We start from the raw sequence: 19,062 nt of genomic DNA, 5'->3' as shown, positions 1-19,062 counted from the left end.
AGTGATGCATATCTCCAGAAAGTAGAGACTCTAAGCTCATATGAGGTCAGAGCTCCTCCACAGACATTTCATATTTAAAGTATATACTTGATGATGTCATTCCGGACCCTGATCAGGGTCTGCAGAGTTTATGAACAACTTTTTCCAACAAACTCTCCCATATTTCCCATTATACGCTAAAAATAAAGGTTCTTTATTTGCATTGATGGTTCCATGAAAAACCTTCAATATCAACGGCATCGTTCCATCACATGCGGTTCTTTATTATCCTGGGACCCAGAAAAAAAAAAAGTTTTTTGAATTTAGTATTTTTCATATCATTACATTGTTTAGAGCATAAGAAACAAATGGAAAATTATCTTTTATTCATACGTTATGCTAAGTCCTCATTAGTGGACACCGGGAAAAACATGAAATGAAATGTATAGGCAAAAACAATGTGATTTTTTTCATTCACCAATCAATTTTCATGATTCATGATTTTTTTTAAACCAAACTTTGTGTAAAGATGATTCTCAACTATGTTATGAAAGATATAACGGAATTACTTGATATACCATTTTACTTTATGCAATATGTGGGTAAAATGTCCATACATGGGTTTTCCCATTCAATACACTGCATCTAATGTGTTCTTGGGGCAACATGTGATGAAAAAATTGGCAACATTTTTCATAATAATATCTCATATTTCATAGGAATATTGATGTGTAATTCCCTATTCACTTGTTGTGTCTCACAGAATGCCTGATAAACATGATTTAATTGTCTCTTCAGGGGACATTTTGTAACAGAAAGTCATATCTTGATTAGATCATTTTCCTGAGATTAACATTTGGAAAAGTTTTTTAACAAAATATTATACTACATCGGAGTGCTAAATGTGATCAAGGAGAAGGTGTTGTCCTGGTGAAACCTCAAGACAAATGGTATCTCTGAAAAGCCCTGAATGTGCTCTTTACAGGACATCCAGAATAAAACTGACTTGAATTCACTAAAGTTTAATGTCCACTCTTTTCCTGGGTAGTATAGTAAAAAATGGTATATGGTTCTTTTGAGAACTGTTCTCTGAAAGGTTCTTCCATGGAGTCGCTGGCTGCAAAAGCAGAGCCAAGTGCTCACTTGAATCTTCTAGGCTAACTTTGTTTGGGAGTTTATTTGTCTATGACTCAAATAAACACACCGTCTCAATGCAAGTGTGGTGAACCCATGTGATGACATCTCAGAAAGAAAGAAAAAACTTTTAATAGATTGCATGTGCTCGCTGATGACCCAGTCCAGCAGATTTAGCAGTGCGGTGTTGCGGTGCATGCATGCAACTCAAAGAAGGAAACAGATCTCGTGTGTTTGCGCTCTCTGGGGTTTATCTGAGGTGTTGGGTGAAGTGCGGTGGGTTGAGAGAGTAGGGGAGGAGGCAAAGGAACTTCATAGGGCGGTGACAAAAACTGCCAGGAGAACTGGATGCGGGATCAGTCGGGGATGTTCCTGGAGCTACAGAGATCCGCGCTCGCACTGGACTTCTTCAGCTGGCTTCTTCTACGCGACGCGGAACTAATGACCTAAACATTCCCTTCAGGGCTGGACTTTAGTTACGCGAGGAGAATTCTGTTTTACGTCGGGAATACCGTGCGCATCTCTACCAATGGTAAGTTGGCATGTCGTATTGAAGGCAGCTTGGTAATAGCAAGAAGTGATTTGTGACTTTATCTGATGTGTACGCGATCATTTAAAAGACCCATTGTGTGTGTTGCTATATGCAAATCCTTTACTTCCCATCTTTATAGCAAACGAACCTGTCTCTACGTCGAGAGGCGCAATTATTATAATCCACAAAGCGATTTTTGGATTGTCGCGTTGCGTAAAAATCTCAGTCACTCTGGGTTGTTTATGGTAAATGTTTTTGCAACTTTGGAACCACCAAGGCGTGCGAACACCTGACCACGCACACACACAACCGGGTGGATGAGAGCCTATACATTTCATTCACAGAATAGATACATTTTTTAAAATGTATGTTTTAAGGTGATTGTTGATACCATATCAGTAGAATTGTATGTTTTGCTAATGTTCCCATTATGACGTTTTCTATACGAATGTAAAGAGAACATAATATTTTAGAATTTTGCAAACATTATTACTTTTGAATGTTCTGACATTTAAAAACAAAATGTTTTTGGGGGGAAAAAACAATGTATAAAATAGCAGTTAATATATGGAGAACATAAAGACCAGATAACTTTGAACATTACTGGAAGAATGTTTGTTCATAACTTTTCCAGAATGTTAGCCGAAGCGCTGTTAGCTGGGAAAGCAACATATCATTACTTTTGGGATCTACAACAAAAGTCTAAATTCGAAATGTTCCAAATCGCTGTGACACTGGTTTCAGTGAAGAACGTAAACTGGTCCCATTCAAACACATTCTTACCTCAAGGCTTTTATGCATGTTGTTTTTTTTTTAATCTCAAATTAGCATTAAAGAAAATATTCTTAATTTGAAAAGTTAAGTGAAACCAGTCTCCAATGGGAAAATGCACGAGTACATCTGACCTCCACAGATGTTTTGAAGACTTTGTCTTAAAGGAGTTGCAGTGAAAAGTGGTGGCACTCAGTCAAGCATATGAACACGTCTGAAAGCTTTTATGAGGTACATTATGACATAAAGAGACAAAACAACATCAGCCATTTGACAGGGGTCTTTGTCGGAGAAGTAAGATTCATACCTAATACTTGACATTAAAAAGTAAACTGTTGCAAGAGCCAGACAGTGATTACAGATCAACAGATGTTGTTGTCTAGACTCTACACTAAAAAAAAGGTTCTATTTGGCACCAAAAATGGTTCTTGGCTCGTAATCATAGGGGAACCTTTTTTAGTGCTATATAGCATCAATTTTGGTGTTTCAGGGTTTCTTCAGCGGTTCTTCACCGGTTCTTTGACTAAGGTGCTATATAGCACCTCTGAAGAACCACTGAAGCACCAAAATTGGTGCTATATAGCACAAAAAAAGGTTCCCCTATGATTACAAGCCAAGAACCATTTTTGGTGCAATATAGAACCTTTTTTTTAGAGCAAGGGTCTTGAACCTTTTTCAGGCCGAGAAATGGGTTCTTGTTGGATTTGCTTATAGAACTACAATACTACTTATAATGCAAAGCCATTAAAATCCTTCTTATTGATGAACATATGTACTTTCCTGTGTACTTTAACCCAATTTTAACACAAATGCTGGGTTGTTTCAACCCAAATTTGGGTTAAATATGGGTTTAATTAATTCAATATTTAACCCAACGGTTGGGTTTGTCCATAATTGACCCAAATTTGGGTTGAAACAACCCAGCATTTGTGTATCCTATGAGTTTGCACAGAAGGTTTGCATAAGCTGCATTTAAGCCGTCTTGTTTTCCAAATGGACATGATGCTACTCAGGCTTCCAGATTTGATTCCTGAATAAAACTCGTCCTAACATCGGCTGCTCAATGTTGTCTGTTCCTCCTCCATACCCTGTCCCACACATCTGAAGAACCATGTGCATAACCTAATCTCATTAAGCAGGGTTAGGGTAGAGCAACGTCGAGCACTGTGAGCTTTACACGACTCGGCCAAATTAAAGGACTATAAACCCACACTGTGCAAAAGCAAATGCATTGCTCTCCATCTTCAAACACATCAAAAGGGGATTCTGTAAATATTTAGGGCAGTATCTGTGGGCGTTTAAACAAGAGTAGGTGGTCTGAAGAAACCAATTGTTTGTGCTTTGTTCCATGTTTTCTGGCACGGCTGATCAAAGTCTTTTAGTTACGCTCATTTTTATGGTTTGCTCTCGACATAATGAACTGTTTGAATAGCCGCACTACGCTGCGTTGTTGTTAAAGCTGCAGACATTGTGAATCTTTTTAATGGTATATCACTCTAGAATCACAAGCACCTCTAGGATCTTCTGCTTGATTGTGAAGACAGGGAGAGAGAAATAACACTCGTGACCACACACACACACACACACACGGTGTTCTTGTTAAAATGCATCATTCCTGCTGTAATGGTTGGACTTGGTCCAGTAGAAATAAGTCCAAGAAGTGACAAAATACATGCGTTGCTATGCTCAACTATTGAGTTCTGCTGTGGTTTCAGTGATGATGTTGTTTTCGGAGACCTTTCCCAAGCTCTTGTGATTGTTATTAGTGCATTTACTCCTCAAATAGTTCGTTGAAAATCACATTTGTGCAGCAAAGACGTATTTGGACATTACGGGTTAACAAACCGGGACGGTGCCGCTTGCATGCCCAGTCTGGGTTGGGGGATTTTTAAAGACTCTTTAAGAGGGATTTGTAAAAAGACCATCAATAAAAGAGGCAGTTCTGAGATCCCTTTGTTGACAGACGAACCTCTATTTGTATGTAAATTGGCATTGGCGTCCTTTCAGGTGTTCACACCTGGTAGTCTTGTAAATGAGTGAAGATAACGGGTTGCACAAGCGGCATTTTAGTTGCTTTAAGGTGTCTGGCCTAAACTTGCATTTTACTCCCGCCTTGCAATCATGCCATGCTTTTACTGAAATGTTTGCTCTAATCGGATTACATGGTACAATATTAAGCAGCAAATATACCCTTGTCTTTCAGGAAAAGAATCTCACCGCAGTTCTTAAACAGCCTTGCAGGACGACGTAACATTCGCTTGAGGAACTCGTCCTGTATCACCTCTCAACAAACATGGACTGTTTTCCCATGCTTTATTTTCTGTCGGTAAGTGGACCACGCCTATCCAGGCTTAATTGTGTGATGGGGTTTGTTACATATTTGGAGCTGATTAAAAGGCTTAGTCACTCTTTACAAAAAAAAAAACATCAATCAGGAGTTTTGCTTTTAGCTTTTATGTTGCGGTTTAAGCACTTGAAAATTGTAGACTGACATCTTTGTTTGACATCACCAAAATGTTGTTTGGTTTGACCCAAAAAAGAAAATTCTGTCATCATTTACTCACCCATGACTTTTATCAAAGTGTTTTTTGTCCACAAACTCTTAAAAATAAAGGTTCTTTATTGCCATAGATTGTTCCATGAAGACATCCATACAGTTGTTCAAAAGGTTCTTTATAGTGGAAAAGGTTCTTCAGATTATTAAAATGTTCTTCAAACTAAGAAAAACAAGGTTATTTTAACAGCTAGGTTCTTTGGGGAACCAAACTTTTTTTTTTAATGGCATTGCTGCGAAATCTACTTTTTTGGAACCTCTAGTTTTAAAAATGTTAATTGAAAGTCAATGGGGTTTAAAGTCGTTTGATCCCCTTTGAATATATTTGCTACTGTGAAGAAATTATGACATGAGGGCGAGTAAATGATGACATAATTATATTTAATTTTTTGGTGAATGATTCCTTAAACTTCTCAGCTCATTTCTTTATGTTGTTGTAAACTACTGAATTATAAACAAGTTATGACATTTTTTGGAATGAATAAGGTAATCTGCACAAGTACATGAATCCAAACGCTTCTACACATAGACTATTGAAGTAGTTTTTACAAATATATTCCCTTTCTAGTCCCCTAGTACGTTTAATTAGGGCTCCAAAGTTTCCATAAACTTAACTGAATTTTTGTAAACTTTCCAGGATTTTTAGGAAATGTTCAGCCCCATTGCAAGTTACAACCCTACGTTTAATTCAATGTTTTACTTGCTTTGTAATTATTTGTGGAATTTACTAGCAATTTGTGGAAATAGTGTGGAAAATAGTTTTCTAGTAAATCTTACACCAAAGTGTTTTTCAGTGTAATTTTGTGTTGTTGCATTCTGAAACGTGTCAGATGCATTTCAGACTATCAGACTATTTCGTTCAAGTACTGTCATGGTGGAACAACAGTTTGAAGTGAATGTTACTGAGTAAGTTAGTGGAAAGGTGCGATCACAGCAAAATTTCATAGGCTAAAAAGGTCAATATTGTAGCAATGTATGTTGTCACTTTAGCAGATCTCTCTTGGTCCAAGCAGATTTCTGTCGGTCAATGCGTCAAATCCATCTGACCAACTTGAACCATTGCAAAATCTAGGGAAATCGTTCGTTCTCAAGCGAAATTCACAACAGCATGATTTCCTATTAAAACGACTCGATTTCACCGGTGAAAATTTGCTGAACAACAATAAATGTGACCGTAAATGAAAATGTTCATAACAAGCTTGAATAAAAATACATACGCAGTAAGTAGTGTGCTGTGTGCATGTGACTGAGGGTTGGAATTGAACTGAATTTGCATTAAATCTGGATGTTTTAACCAAGATTATGCTGCAAGACATTTTTTTCCCAAATACATTTAAATTCCCTGTTATAGGCTAACCTGAAAATGTGCAAATTTCCAGTTTATTCCCATTAATTCCTGTTATTCCCAACATATTCCCCTTAATTCTCATGGAACGTGTCCAACTTTGAAAATTCCCGGAGTTTTGCAACCCTACAAATGACAGTCATTTCAAGGAAACTTTAGCCACGTTTCCACCGCAGGAACTTTCCCCAGGAACTAGGAACTTTGGGATGGTACTCTGTGTGCGTTTCGACCGCAGGGTCTAAATGAAGTTCCGGGTAAATATTTCCCCCTCCGAACGGCCCTGCTCCCGAGGTAGTACTTTTTCAAAGTTCAGGAATTTTCGGGGGTGGGACTTGGGCACTGAACATGCTGATTGGTTGAGCTCACGCAGCATTGTATTTCAACCGGCATTTTTAAAAGTATTTTGCGAGGTTCGTTCTGCGTTCAGCAAATATCAGTCTTGCTCTTTCTGTCTGATGGTGCGCGTTCGCCTCAGCAATCTCACGGTCAATGTCCGTAATAGCTGATAATAACCTACGTTGTCTTATTTTAAATCTAGCTTTACGAGATTTCAGAATACGCTTTAGTATCAGTGCTCGTCTCTTTTCCGCCATTTTGTTAATGACCTCTTTAGTAAACCAATACATAACCAGCAAAAGCAGCGCTGCTTGCATCTCCTCCATACTTGTTATTGTAGCAGACTGTTTTGCGCAAAAATGATTACTGTAGGAGCAGTCGCGCGCAGTCCTATATCACCGGAATAATTTGCCTAATCTTCACGGTACTTTAGACCGCAGTGGAAATGCAGACAGTTGCAGGTCTGGGGGGAAAAAAGTTCCTGTAAAAAAAGTTAATTCCGGTGGAAACAGGCTTTTGTAGAGTATGGAGGTCACACTAAGCGAGTTCAACGAGAACAAGTCCTCGCGACTTTGCCTAAATACTTGCATAAAGTATCTTTCTGACCTAAATGATAATAATAATGACTTTGTGTTTTTGGTATGCTTTTTCATCATTGACGTGACAATGAAGAGCCTGAAGTCTTGCTTTTCTGTTTCCTTGTTCAACCGCCCACCAGAGACATCATGATTCCTGGTAATCGAATGCTGATGGTTATTTTATTATGCCAAGTCCTACTGGGAGAGAGCAGCTATGCTAGTCTAATACCTGAAGAAGGGAAGAAGAAAGTGTCGGCTCAGCACCTGGGTCAGAGTCATGAACTGCTGCGGGACTTTGAAGCCACGCTGCTGCACATGTTTGGGCTGCAGAGGCGACCGCGACCCAGCTACTCGGCTGTCGTGCCCCAATATCTGCTCGACCTGTATCGACTGCAGTCGGGCGAGCTGGAAGAGGCCGGAGCCCACAACGTCAGCTTCGATTATCCCGAAAGGTCCACCAGTCGAGCAAACACTGTGAGAGGATTCCATCATGAAGGTAAGACAGCAGAGACATCGACACTTGCTCAGCCAACAAAAATATGTTCGGAAAACGTTTTCCTAATGTTTCCATTCAGTTATGAACGTTGAAAATGTCCAGGTTTTTTTTTCAACTTTAAGGGAACATTACATTTGACCTTTTTGCAAACATCAGAGGAACGTTACTTTTGAATGTTCTCTGATAAATTTAAAAACATTAGATGACTGTCTAACTAAAAGATTTCAGACGGATGTAAAGACCAGATAACTTTGAACAAACATTCTTAAAGGGGTCATGAACTGGCTTTTGAAATTTTTTTATACTGTTGTCTGAGGTCAACTTATGATATTTGCGTGGTTTTTACATTCAAAAACATCATAATGAATAAGTAATAGGCTATTTTCTACCCTGGTTTTGAGCTGCTCTCTTGGAACGCTCGGTTTTTATGAGCGTGCCTCATTGAAGACTTGGGAGTAAACGCCCACTGCTATGATTGGATAACAGCTTTAAATATTATAATGAGCTTTGATTCCTTCGTCATTACACGTGAGGAATTGTTTTCGAAAACTTCCAATGTGGAGAAACAGCAACCGCAATGATTCGCCCACAGGGCTCACGAAATGTCTTTATCAAACAAACACAATGCTTTATCTCTCACCCACCCGCGATTAATTGGAATGTTATTTTTTATTACTTGGCCCGCCCGATCGGTGGATATAACCGCGAACCGTGCATCACTAACGCACACGCACACCCACAAGCCAGTACGTGCATCAGCAAAACTTCACTGCAGACAAATCAGCATGTTCAAAACTACCACGATTGTATTTTTCCTTTAAATTACCAGTCAAGAGAGTGAACAACGCACATTAAGAAAGGAATGTTATTTCACTATTTAAGATAGTGTGAGCCCTGGCCCATATATGTTTGAGTCTGATCACGGATAGCAGCACAATCAACCAACAACACCTCAAATACAAAGGATACTCCAGCCTGTGACAGCATGGAAGTTATGTTCAGTTAGACACGTACATAATACGTAACAATGCAATAATATCACACATAAAAAACATTTTTTACTCGCATAATTCTGTTGCATCTCTCCTGTTGGATCCAGAAGCCACAGCATCTCTTTCTGTCTGCAAATCGTCTCTTGTTTACAAACGAATCCGTGGTGAAACGAAGCGAATGAGCTGGATATTCATTTAAAATAAAGTTCAACCATGCATTGCTAATACTGTAAACCAAAGGAAGCTTATGGCATGTTTATTGCTTGGTAGCTCAATCCGGTTTAGCTCCACGTAGGCCAGTGTTGTTTATCTATAGCATGTCATGCGTGAATCGGTTCGTCTTCTTTGGTTAAGGCGGCGTTTCAATGAACTCTGACGTCACGGGGATGCACATTCGCAGATCGATCGTTTGCTGAGCCAGCTGTCAATAAAAGTTTTTCTTTGAGTAACAAGGAAGTTTTCAGCTCTGAAACTTACAGGAAATTCTTATATTACTATGACCTTTATATCAAAAGCTCAAGGGAAAGTTGATTTCTCAATTCATGACCCCTTTAATGTAATGTTTGCTCATAACTTTGAGAAAACCTTGTCAGAACATTAGCCAAAGTTCTGAGAATGTTCCTTGTTAGCTGGGATAGTTCAAACTCAACCCAACATAAAAAAAAAACGGAAAAAGTCTATAATTTTTCATGTGGATCCTGTTGAGGGACTTTCCTCAACATGCAATTATTTTTAATGCTACTCTACAGATTTCTAAATAAACTCCTGTTGCCATCAATGTGGTCTCTCAGGCAGACAGGATTCCCAGAAAAACACTCATTCAGGATCAAGGTGATAGAAGGTCACCGGTTTGTTTATTCTTGTTTTTTTTTACGTAAAAACGTTGTTGCTGGTATAAATGGATGTATCTAGGTTGATTCGGTGATGTTAAATCATATTTTTGACTTGAATAAAACCAGTTAATTTAGATGATTTACCTTTTTTCAGTGTAAATGAATCAAAGTTCATTGGAAAATGTGGAGAGGAGACACTGAAATAAAGGAGTGTGTTCAACAGTGAAAGTTTCAGACATTCTGCACTTAAAAAATTATATTTTGGACCAACTTGATACCGCTAATTGTATAGGTTTTTTTCTTCAATAATTTTTATGTATTGGTTTAAACCTTAAATTGATTTGATTTAAAAAATAATCAAACATGTTTATTGTCCCAAAGACAAAAACATTCATACAAAGTAAAAATATTATCTAGACACCAACCAAAAATTTTATTTAAAGGGATAGTTCACCCAAAAACGAAATGTTTATGTTTATTTGCTTACCCCCAGGGCATCCAAGATGTAGATGTAGGTGTCTTTGTTTCTTCAGTAGAACACAAATGAAGTTGCAGTGTGATAGTCGTATAATGATGTCAATGGGGATATTTTAGAGTATGAGAGCAATGAGAGTAAAAACACATAGACATACGAATCCTTATTAAACCCTGCGGCTCGGGCGACACATTGATGTCTTAAGACACGAAACGATTGGTTTCTGCCAGAAACCCAACAGTATTTATGCTATTTTTTCACCTCTTATCAGACGAATGTCATCTAGTATTCCCAGCGCCATAACTTCCAGCGAATAAGGTCAAAATACTAGCGCGATCAAAGATATATATACATAGATGCCTCATTCGACCGATCCGCGCAGGCACTAATGAGGAATCTATGTATATATCTATGATCACGCCGGTATTTTGCATGTATTTTGACCTTATTCGCCGGAAGTGATGGCGCGGGGACGGCTGATGCAGAGCCATAGAAAAAAATTTGAATACATTTTTAAATATGGATATTTTTCTTACACAAAATTCAGAAGGCCTTTATTAACACCCTGGAGCCGCGTGGAGCATGTTATTTGACGGACAGATGCATTTTTTATGGACTTCAAAAACAGAGCAACTATTACTGCCATTATAATGCTTGGATTAGCCTGAACATTTTTAATATAACTCAGATTTTATTTGGCTGAAAGAAGAATGTCATACACACCTCGGATGAGTTGAGGGTGAGTAAATAATGGGCTAATTTTCATTTTTGGGTGAACTATCCCTTTAATGTAGGTCAATATAATATTTATTATTTGGCTATTTACAACTTAATTGCACCATAAACAAAAACTAAATAAGCATTTAGTTATATAATATATAATACATCAAAATAATTTTCACTTAAAATATTTTTTGTCAATTGTTATTTAGTTTACAAAGGACTAAAATAACTTAATGTTTGCTGTGATGTCTTTTTTAAATATGCATCATATTTTCTATTAAGTACCACAAAAACAAAAAAAACACCGGAAAAATGTATAAAAACCCATAAAAATGTGTGCTGTCAGTAGAGCTTATAGCCAGTATGTGTTCTCCACAACAACACTTTTGTGTCAAGCGAAAAATACAAAATGGTTTGTTTTATTTTTTTGATTACTGCTGATTAAATCTATTTAAAAAAATAGCTAGATGACAATTAAGCCTCGTTCAGACTGTCAGTCCAAATCCAATATTTGTACATATCCGATTGGAATCAGTGTGAACAACAAAAAAACACATTTTTACGAATCCGTTTTGAGCTACATTTATAAGTAGTTTGAAATCCTATCTGAGCACTCTGATCAGATTTGCGTGGTTTATGTCACTTTCTCATGCCATGTAAAACATAAACATGTCGGATGTTGTTAAAGTCGCGGCAGAAACAAGGTTGTTTTGTGTGAACACAATAATTTAGATCGGATACAAAAATAAGCAGATTTGTACTGACAGTGTGAACGTAGTAGCCTAAGTATGCTGTTAATGGAGATCTGCCTTCCTGCAAAGTTCAGCTCCAGCCATGATTAACCATAAATGAACCAATTAAATAAGATCCTCAGGAACACATACAAAATTACAGACAGGTTCGTTGGAGAAAGGTTGGATCTGAAGTTTGGAACAGGATTGGACACACATGATGGATGGGATAATAAAGTGTTAGTAATCATCACAAAATTAATCCTGTTTGGGGGATTGACTTGATTATTATACGGACGAATACCAAGTAAATAAATATCGGAATATTAAATTATTTTAAATATTTGAGGACAATCTTGAAGCTTCGGCTGAGAAGAAATGTGACCCTGGAGCACAAAACCAGTCATAGGGTTAACCTGAAAGCTGAATAAATAAGCTTTAGGATAGGACAATAGGGATTGTTAGGATTGGACAATATTTGGCCAAGATACAACTATTTGAAAATCTGGAATCTGAGGGTGCAAAAAAATCTAAATATTGAGAAAATCGCCTTTAAAGTTGTCCAAATGGAGTCCTTAGCAATGCATATTACTACTAATAATACCTTTGTTATATTTTTACGGTAGGAAATTTACAAAATATCTTCATGGAACATCCTAATGATTTTTGGCATAAAAGAAAAAAAATTATAATTTTGACCCATACAATGTATTGTTGGCTATTGCCACAAATATACCCGTAAAACTCATGACTGGTTTTGTGCTCCAGGGTCACAAATAACGAATCCGTTGGCCTAGCAACAAGACAAACATGGCTAAAATATTACAATATTAATTTGTATATTATTATTCATCTGAAAATCCTCTATTTTATGTTCTCAGTGGAGTTTCTAGCCATCTACTCCCTAAAGCAATATTGAAGACTTTCACTCTCCGTCCACACTAGCGTTTTCAAACGTTTTCCAGAAGTTTCTCATCCCAACCGAAACGTCAGAGAACGCCAAATTCACCTGACTGTGCATGAGTCAAAGCTTACTGAGACGATACAGACAAAACAGACATCATAAAGTTATCACACAATTCTTCTGGAAGGATCATTTTGGTCTAAAGCGCATCTGCTCTCATGTTTTACCACAGGACAGCAGTACATTTTCTGACATCCTTGTAGGACTGTGATATGAAGTGTGCAAAGTAACATGTTTTAGCAAGTGTGTGAAAGTGACTCTGGCACAATAGTGGTATAAACATACATATCTATACATATCATCGTTTTTAAATACCTCCGTCTTCACAGTCCGCTTTGGAGAGCGTTTTCAAAAAGCTTAAACGGGTGGTTCCATGGTTTTTTTCTAGGCTTGGTTGTGTTTATGAGGCACAGTATAACATGTCTTAATACTTCCTTTTTTCAAAACGCCGTATTTTTCTTATATTTGACCTTTATTCCACACCGCTGTCTCCACTGTCCTTTGAACGGCTCGTTTGCTTCCTGCTTCTGTGAAGCCCATCCCTCCGAAAAACGCAATGGTCTTAGATTGGTTAGATGGCCAAATGTAGTTTGTAGTTCTGCAACAGCTCTCTCTCTCTCTCGTAATGACTGCAATGTTGCGTGTTCGCGGGGGCAGTGTTTATGTTAATAGCAAGGGTTTATGATGTCACCAACCCGGGAAGAAGCTTGTTGTAGTCCAAACCGGCCGTTTTTGTAGGCAATAAACTGCCATAACTTTAAAAGACAATATCTCCGTTTGCATTGAACTTTTAGCGCTGTAACCTTGCAGATACTGTACTAACTACTCCTCAATAAATCTGTCTCCGTGTTGCGTGTCTATTATGACCTCTGACCTGTAAAGTTTCCAGAATAATAATCATACGCTGTTTGTTAATTGGCCAGAGGAGAACTGGCACCCCGACTGAGCCTGGTTTCTCCCAAGGTTTATTTTTCTCCATTAGGTCACCTAATGGGGTTTTGGTTTCCTTGCCACTGTTGCCTCTGGCTTGGCGTGCTCAGTTGGGGACACTAAATTTTTCAACTAAATATCGAAATAAATCTAATTATTAAACTAAATTAACCATATAAACTAAATTACTGATCTAATTACTGATCTAAAGCCCCACTGTCACTGTATGATAATTGAAATGAACCAATGACATTTTTTCTCCAGAATGGCTATACAGCTGAATAAAATTATGCTGCATTATTTTCCTGTTTAACACTGTAAAGCTGCTTTGAAACAATCTGCATTGTTAAAAGCGCTATATAAATAAAGTTGACTTTACTTGACTTGACTAAAGTTAAAAAAGTGAAATCGCATGCAACCATCCCTTTAATTTCCGTGAATAAAAACAGAAATTATGCCAAAACAGAGAGAAAAATGCTAAAATGGCCATAAATGCTTAGTTTCATGATCAAAAATCTGTAGTTTTCAAACATATAATGCAATGCAATGATGATTGGGAGATGAACAAATAAACCTGATGATCAAATTTGAGACATTTGAGATTTTTCTAAATAGACATGTTTGGATAAGCATGTAAACCTCACACTGCAAAAAATGCTTTTCTTAGTATTTTTGTCTTGTTTTCAGTCCAAATGTCTAACAAATCTTAAATTAAGAAGCATTTACTAGACAAGCAAAAGTTTTTGTCTTGTTTTGGGGGAAAATAACTCAAAATTAAGTGAGTTTTTGCTTAAAATAAGCTAAATAATCTGCCAATGGGGTAAACAAAATAATCTTAATTCAAACAGAAAACAAGATTATGTTGCTTATTTTAAGCAAAAACTCCCTTCATTTTGAGTTATTTTCCCCCAAAACAAGACAAAAACTTTTGCTTGTCTAGTAAATGCTTCTTAATGTAAGATTTGTTAGACATTTGGACTGAAAACAAGACAAAAATACTAAGAAAAGCATTTTTTGCAGTGCAGTTTTTCAGCAAGTTGTGATTACGTTGATCATTTAGAGGCATATCAAACACGATGCAGTGGGTTTAATGGGGTTCATGGCGTCGTTTGCATCTGATGTTGACCTGTTTTCTGCTCGTTCTCGTCTAGAGCACATGGAAGAGCTGCAGCCAGACGGGTCACAGGAGACCCCGCTGCGCTTCGTCTTCAATCTCAGCGGCATCCCCGAGGAGGAACTCATTTCCACCGCAGAGCTGCGTATCTACAGGCAACAAATAGATGATGCAATCTCAGATCCTCCTCACACGGGAGACGAGGGTCTCCACCGAATAAACATATACGAGGTGCTGAGGCCTCCGCGGGCCGGGCAGCTCATCACGCAGCTCCTGGACACGCGGCTGGTGCGGCACAACGCGTCCAGCTGGGAGAGCTTCGACGTGAGTCCCGCCGTGCTGCGCTGGACCCGCGACCGGCGCTCCAACCACGGCCTCGCCGTGGAGGTCGTGGCCCTGAACCCGGGCCGGCGTCACCAGGGCCGCCACGTTCGCGTGAGCCGTTCCTTGCATCCGCTTCCGGGTGAAGACTGGGACCAGCTCCGCCCGCTGCTAGTCACGTTCGGGCACGATGGCAAAAGCCACCCGCTGACCCGCCGGGCGAAGCGCAGTCCCAAGCAAAGAGGGCGAAAGCGCAACCGCAACTGCCGGCGACACGCACTCTACGTCGACTTCAGCGACGTGGGCTGGAACGACTGGATCGTGGCGCCGCCCGGATACCAGGCGTACTACTGTCACGGCGAGTGTCCCTTCCCATTGGCCGACCACCTGAACTCCACCAATCACGCTATCGTACAGACGCTGGTTAACTCGGTGAACACCAACATCCCCAAAGCCTGCTGTGTTCCCACCGAGCTCAGTGCGATTTCTATGCTCTACCTGGATGAGACGGACAGAGTGGTGTTGAAAAACTATCAGGAGATGGTGGTGGAGGGATGCGGCTGCCGCTGACCATTTACACCCAAATATCCGTACGTGGACACTTATTTATAACTTCTGTGTTGAGATGTGTGTTTGTCTCATTTCCTGTCTGATCGATCATATATTTTGACAAAAAAAGTATATATAAATATATATTTATATCAACCTAAGTAAAACAAATAAAGTGTCCTTATTTTAATTCTAATTCAGCTGTACAGCTTTCCATAATGTATATCGGACTGTATAAGGGTTTTTCTATGAGCTAGAAGAATTAGAAGCCACTAAAAGTTTATTTACTGCTAGTATTTATTTCTTTAATACAATATGCATCCACGAAAAATAGAAATGCGACCCCCCCTATTTGATCCGAGCGCATCGTGTTTGTGTACTTAAAATAGAGCACTGTGTGAAATCCTAGTTCTAAGGAATCAGATGTGTATTCATGTTTTGCATCAGCATGTGATTTACATGTTCCCGAAATAACTTTGTTGTTCAATAAATTGTGAAACATTCCAACAACAATGTGAGATTAATAAAAGGTAGCGTGTTGTTCTCATATCACTAAAGGATGATGCCGGTTTCTCACACACACCTGAAGGCAGCCGTGTATTTTAAAACCTTGTGCATCTATGCCAGTTTGCTCATCTTCAAACATATTTTGTGAACTGTTATGAACTAATGCATCGCTTGCATTTTAGCAGTTCAAACCTCTACTGTATGTTTGTTATTAAATTGCACACTTTTAACATCATTTGCATGGTTTAATTAAGCTCATAATCATACATAGACATGATTTCAGTGAAAAAGTCATCATTTATTGAATACTATACACTCACCTAAAGGATTATTAGGAACACACACTAATACTGTGTTTGACCCCCTTTCGCCTTCAGAACTGCCTTAATTCTACATGGCATTGATTCAACAAGGTGCTGAAAGCATTCTTTAGAAATGTTGGCACATATTGATAGGAAAGCATCTTGCAGTTGATGGAGATTTGTGGGATGCACATCCAGGGCACGAAGCTCCCGTTCCACCACATCCCAAAGATGCTCTATTGGGTTGAGATCTGGAGACTGTGGGGGCCATTTTAGTTCAGTGAACTCATTGTCATGCTCAAGAAACCAATTTGAAATGATTGGAGCTTTGTGACGGTGCATTATCCTGCTGGAAGTAGCCATCAGAGGATGGGGACATGGTGCTCATAAAGGGATGGACATGGTCAGAAACAATGCTCAGGTAGGCCGTGGCATTTAAACGATGCCCAATTGGCACTAAGGGGCCTAAAGTGTGGCAAGAAAACATCCCCCACACCATTACACCACCACCACCAGCCTGCACAGTGGTAACAAGGCATGATGGATCCATGTTCTCATTCTGTTTACGCCAAATTCTGACTCTACCATCTGAATGTCTCAACAGAAATCCAGACTCATCAGACCAGGCAACATTTTTCCAGTCTTCAACTGTCCAATTTTGGTGAGCTTGTGCAAATTGTAGCCTCTTTTTCCTATTTGTAGTGGAGATGAGTGGTACCCGGTGGGGTCTTCTGCTGTTGTAGCCCATCCGCCTCAAGGTTGTGTGTGTTGTGGCTTCACAAATGCTTTGCTGAATACCTCGGTTGTAACGAGTGGTTATTTCAGTCAAAGTTGCTCTTCTATCAGCTTGAATCAGGCGGCCCATTCTCCTCTGACCTCTAGCATCAACAAGGCATTTTCGCCCACAGGACTGCCGCATACTGGATGTTTTTCCCTTTTCACACCATTCTTTGTAAACCCTAGAAATGGTTGTGTGTGAAAATCCCAGTAACTGAGCAGATTATGAAATACTCAGACCGGCCCGTCTGGCACCAACAACCATGCCATGCTCAAAATGGCTTAAATCACCTTTCTTTCCCATTCTGACATTCAGTTTGGAGTTCAGGAGATTGTCTTGACCAGGACCACACCCCTAAATGCATTGAAGCAACTGCCATGTGATTGGTGGATTAGATAATTGCATTAATGAGAAATTGAACAGGTGTTCCTAATAATCCTTTAGGTGAGTGTACATGTCATCTGTTATGGATATCCTAATGTGGAGGGGGGGGAAACACATTTACTTTTACAGACCAACATCCAAATATGTAAACAGTTATCTGTTTATCAAATATGCTGAAAGAGGGTTCTTTATATATTAATATTATTACAATTTGTGTTCATTATTTTGAATAATTCAAGAAACAAAAATATCCATCTGAAAATATGTCTGGGTCATATTTTACAATAAGCTCATTTTATGCCACTCTTATTATTGTAATATAAAATAGATGGTTTACCTTTATTGTGTAACACTTTATTTTACAGTGTCCTTGTTACACATGTACTTACCGTAGTAATAACAGTAAATTATGCATAATTACATGCAACTAACCCTCAACCAAACCCTAACCCTAGTATAGTTCATTAATATTACTCAGTACTTAAATATATAATTACACTGTAACAACCCTTTATTTTAAGGTGACATAGTTACATTGTTATTAAAGTAAATATGAGTAATAGTAACTACATGTACTTACTATAGGGTTATGGTTTGGTTGCGGGTTAGTTGCATGTAATTATGCCTAATTTATTGTTAAAATAGGAATATTTTTTTACCGTACTACAAATAACTGTATTACAGTGATAATTTCTCATGAAAATAACGCTTTAATGCAAGAAGTTGCTCATGTTTACATTTCATCTCGGGGTGAATGTAATCCGGATGTGCATTTGTGTAACATTGTACAAAAATAAGTCGACTGTCTTGATCAGCTGGTGGATGAGTGGCACTGAAGAGGGAAATAAAGGCTTTCATGTGGTCTGTGCTGTCAATCAACACACCTCTCAGCTGGAAGCGGACGGCCTTTTAGTCTAGATTCAGAGAAGATACGGTTTGCATTATAAGAAATGTTTATTATTAATGGATGTTTGGTCTTTTTATGACCAGACAAACGTCTGCACTGCTGAAAGCCTAGAGGGAAATGTGATTTTTAGACATGACACTGCAAAGAGCATGCATGTGACCCTGGAGCACAAAGCCAGTCATGAGTCTCACGGGTATATTTGTGGCAATAGCCAACAATACATTGTATGGGTCAAAATTATCCATTTTTCTTTTATACCAAAAACCATTCGGATATTAAGTAAAGATTAGATTAGATTAGATTAGATTCAACTTTATTGTCATTACACAAGTACAAGTACAAGGCAACGAAATGCAGTTTAGGTCTAACCAGAAGTGCAATAGCAGCAAGTGCAGGATATACAACGTTTGCATAAGTGCAGGACATGGATATGTACTGAGTATATATAAATATATCTATAAATAGAAAGATGGTTATTACTATAAACAGAATTTACAGGTGAATATGTACAGTGAATAATATACAGATGGTTATTACTATAAACAGAATTTACAGGTGGATATGTACTATGAATATAATATAATATAATATACAGATGGCTATTACTATAAACAGAATTTTACAGATAGAGGTATACAATGATATGTTAGGCTAAAATGAGGAATATGGCAGTGGATTAAAGTAGTGCAATAAATTATGGACAGAAGCTATCCGAATAAAAAGTGTAAAAGTGCAGTGGAAGTGATTGCATATTACAGTTAGAAGTACGGTGCAAAATACAAATGTAAACAGTTGGTACTGTAAATAACAGTCGGCAGTGCAAATGA

At 38.5% G+C, this 19,062-nt stretch overlaps 1 protein-coding gene across 1 annotated transcript; it reads left to right on the top strand.

The window, feature by feature from the left end:
• The first annotated feature begins 1,248 nt into the window (after window positions 1–1,248).
• bmp4 (bone morphogenetic protein 4) lies at window positions 1,249–16,098 on the top strand. The gene is made up of 4 exons (XM_079833752.1): window positions 1,249–1,645; window positions 4,620–4,742; window positions 7,370–7,725; window positions 14,525–16,098. Exons 3-4 carry the CDS (start codon window positions 7,377–7,379, stop codon window positions 15,376–15,378), a joined length of 1,203 nt encoding a protein of 400 aa, XP_079689878.1. The 5' UTR covers window positions 1,249–1,645; window positions 4,620–4,742; window positions 7,370–7,376; the 3' UTR covers window positions 15,379–16,098.
• The last annotated feature ends 2,964 nt before the right edge of the window (window positions 16,099–19,062 follow it).

This window comes from Gobio gobio (assembly GCF_949357685.1).
Source record: "Gobio gobio genome assembly, chromosome: 13".
NCBI classification, from domain to species: Eukaryota; Metazoa; Chordata; class Actinopteri; order Cypriniformes; family Gobionidae; genus Gobio; species Gobio gobio.
Note: the sequence above shows the minus strand (reverse complement) of the source record. Positions and strands in the feature narration are given on the sequence as shown.

Excerpts from the sequence above, each read along its gene's own strand:
- bmp4 (XM_079833752.1), top strand. The coding sequence starts at position 7,377 with ATGATTCCTGGTAATCGAATGCTGATGGTTATTTTATTATGCCAAGTC. Across the intron at positions 7,726-14,524 it reads GAGAGGATTCCATCATGAAG|AGCACATGGAAGAGCTGCAG; the intron begins GTAAGACAGCAG and ends GTTCTCGTCTAG.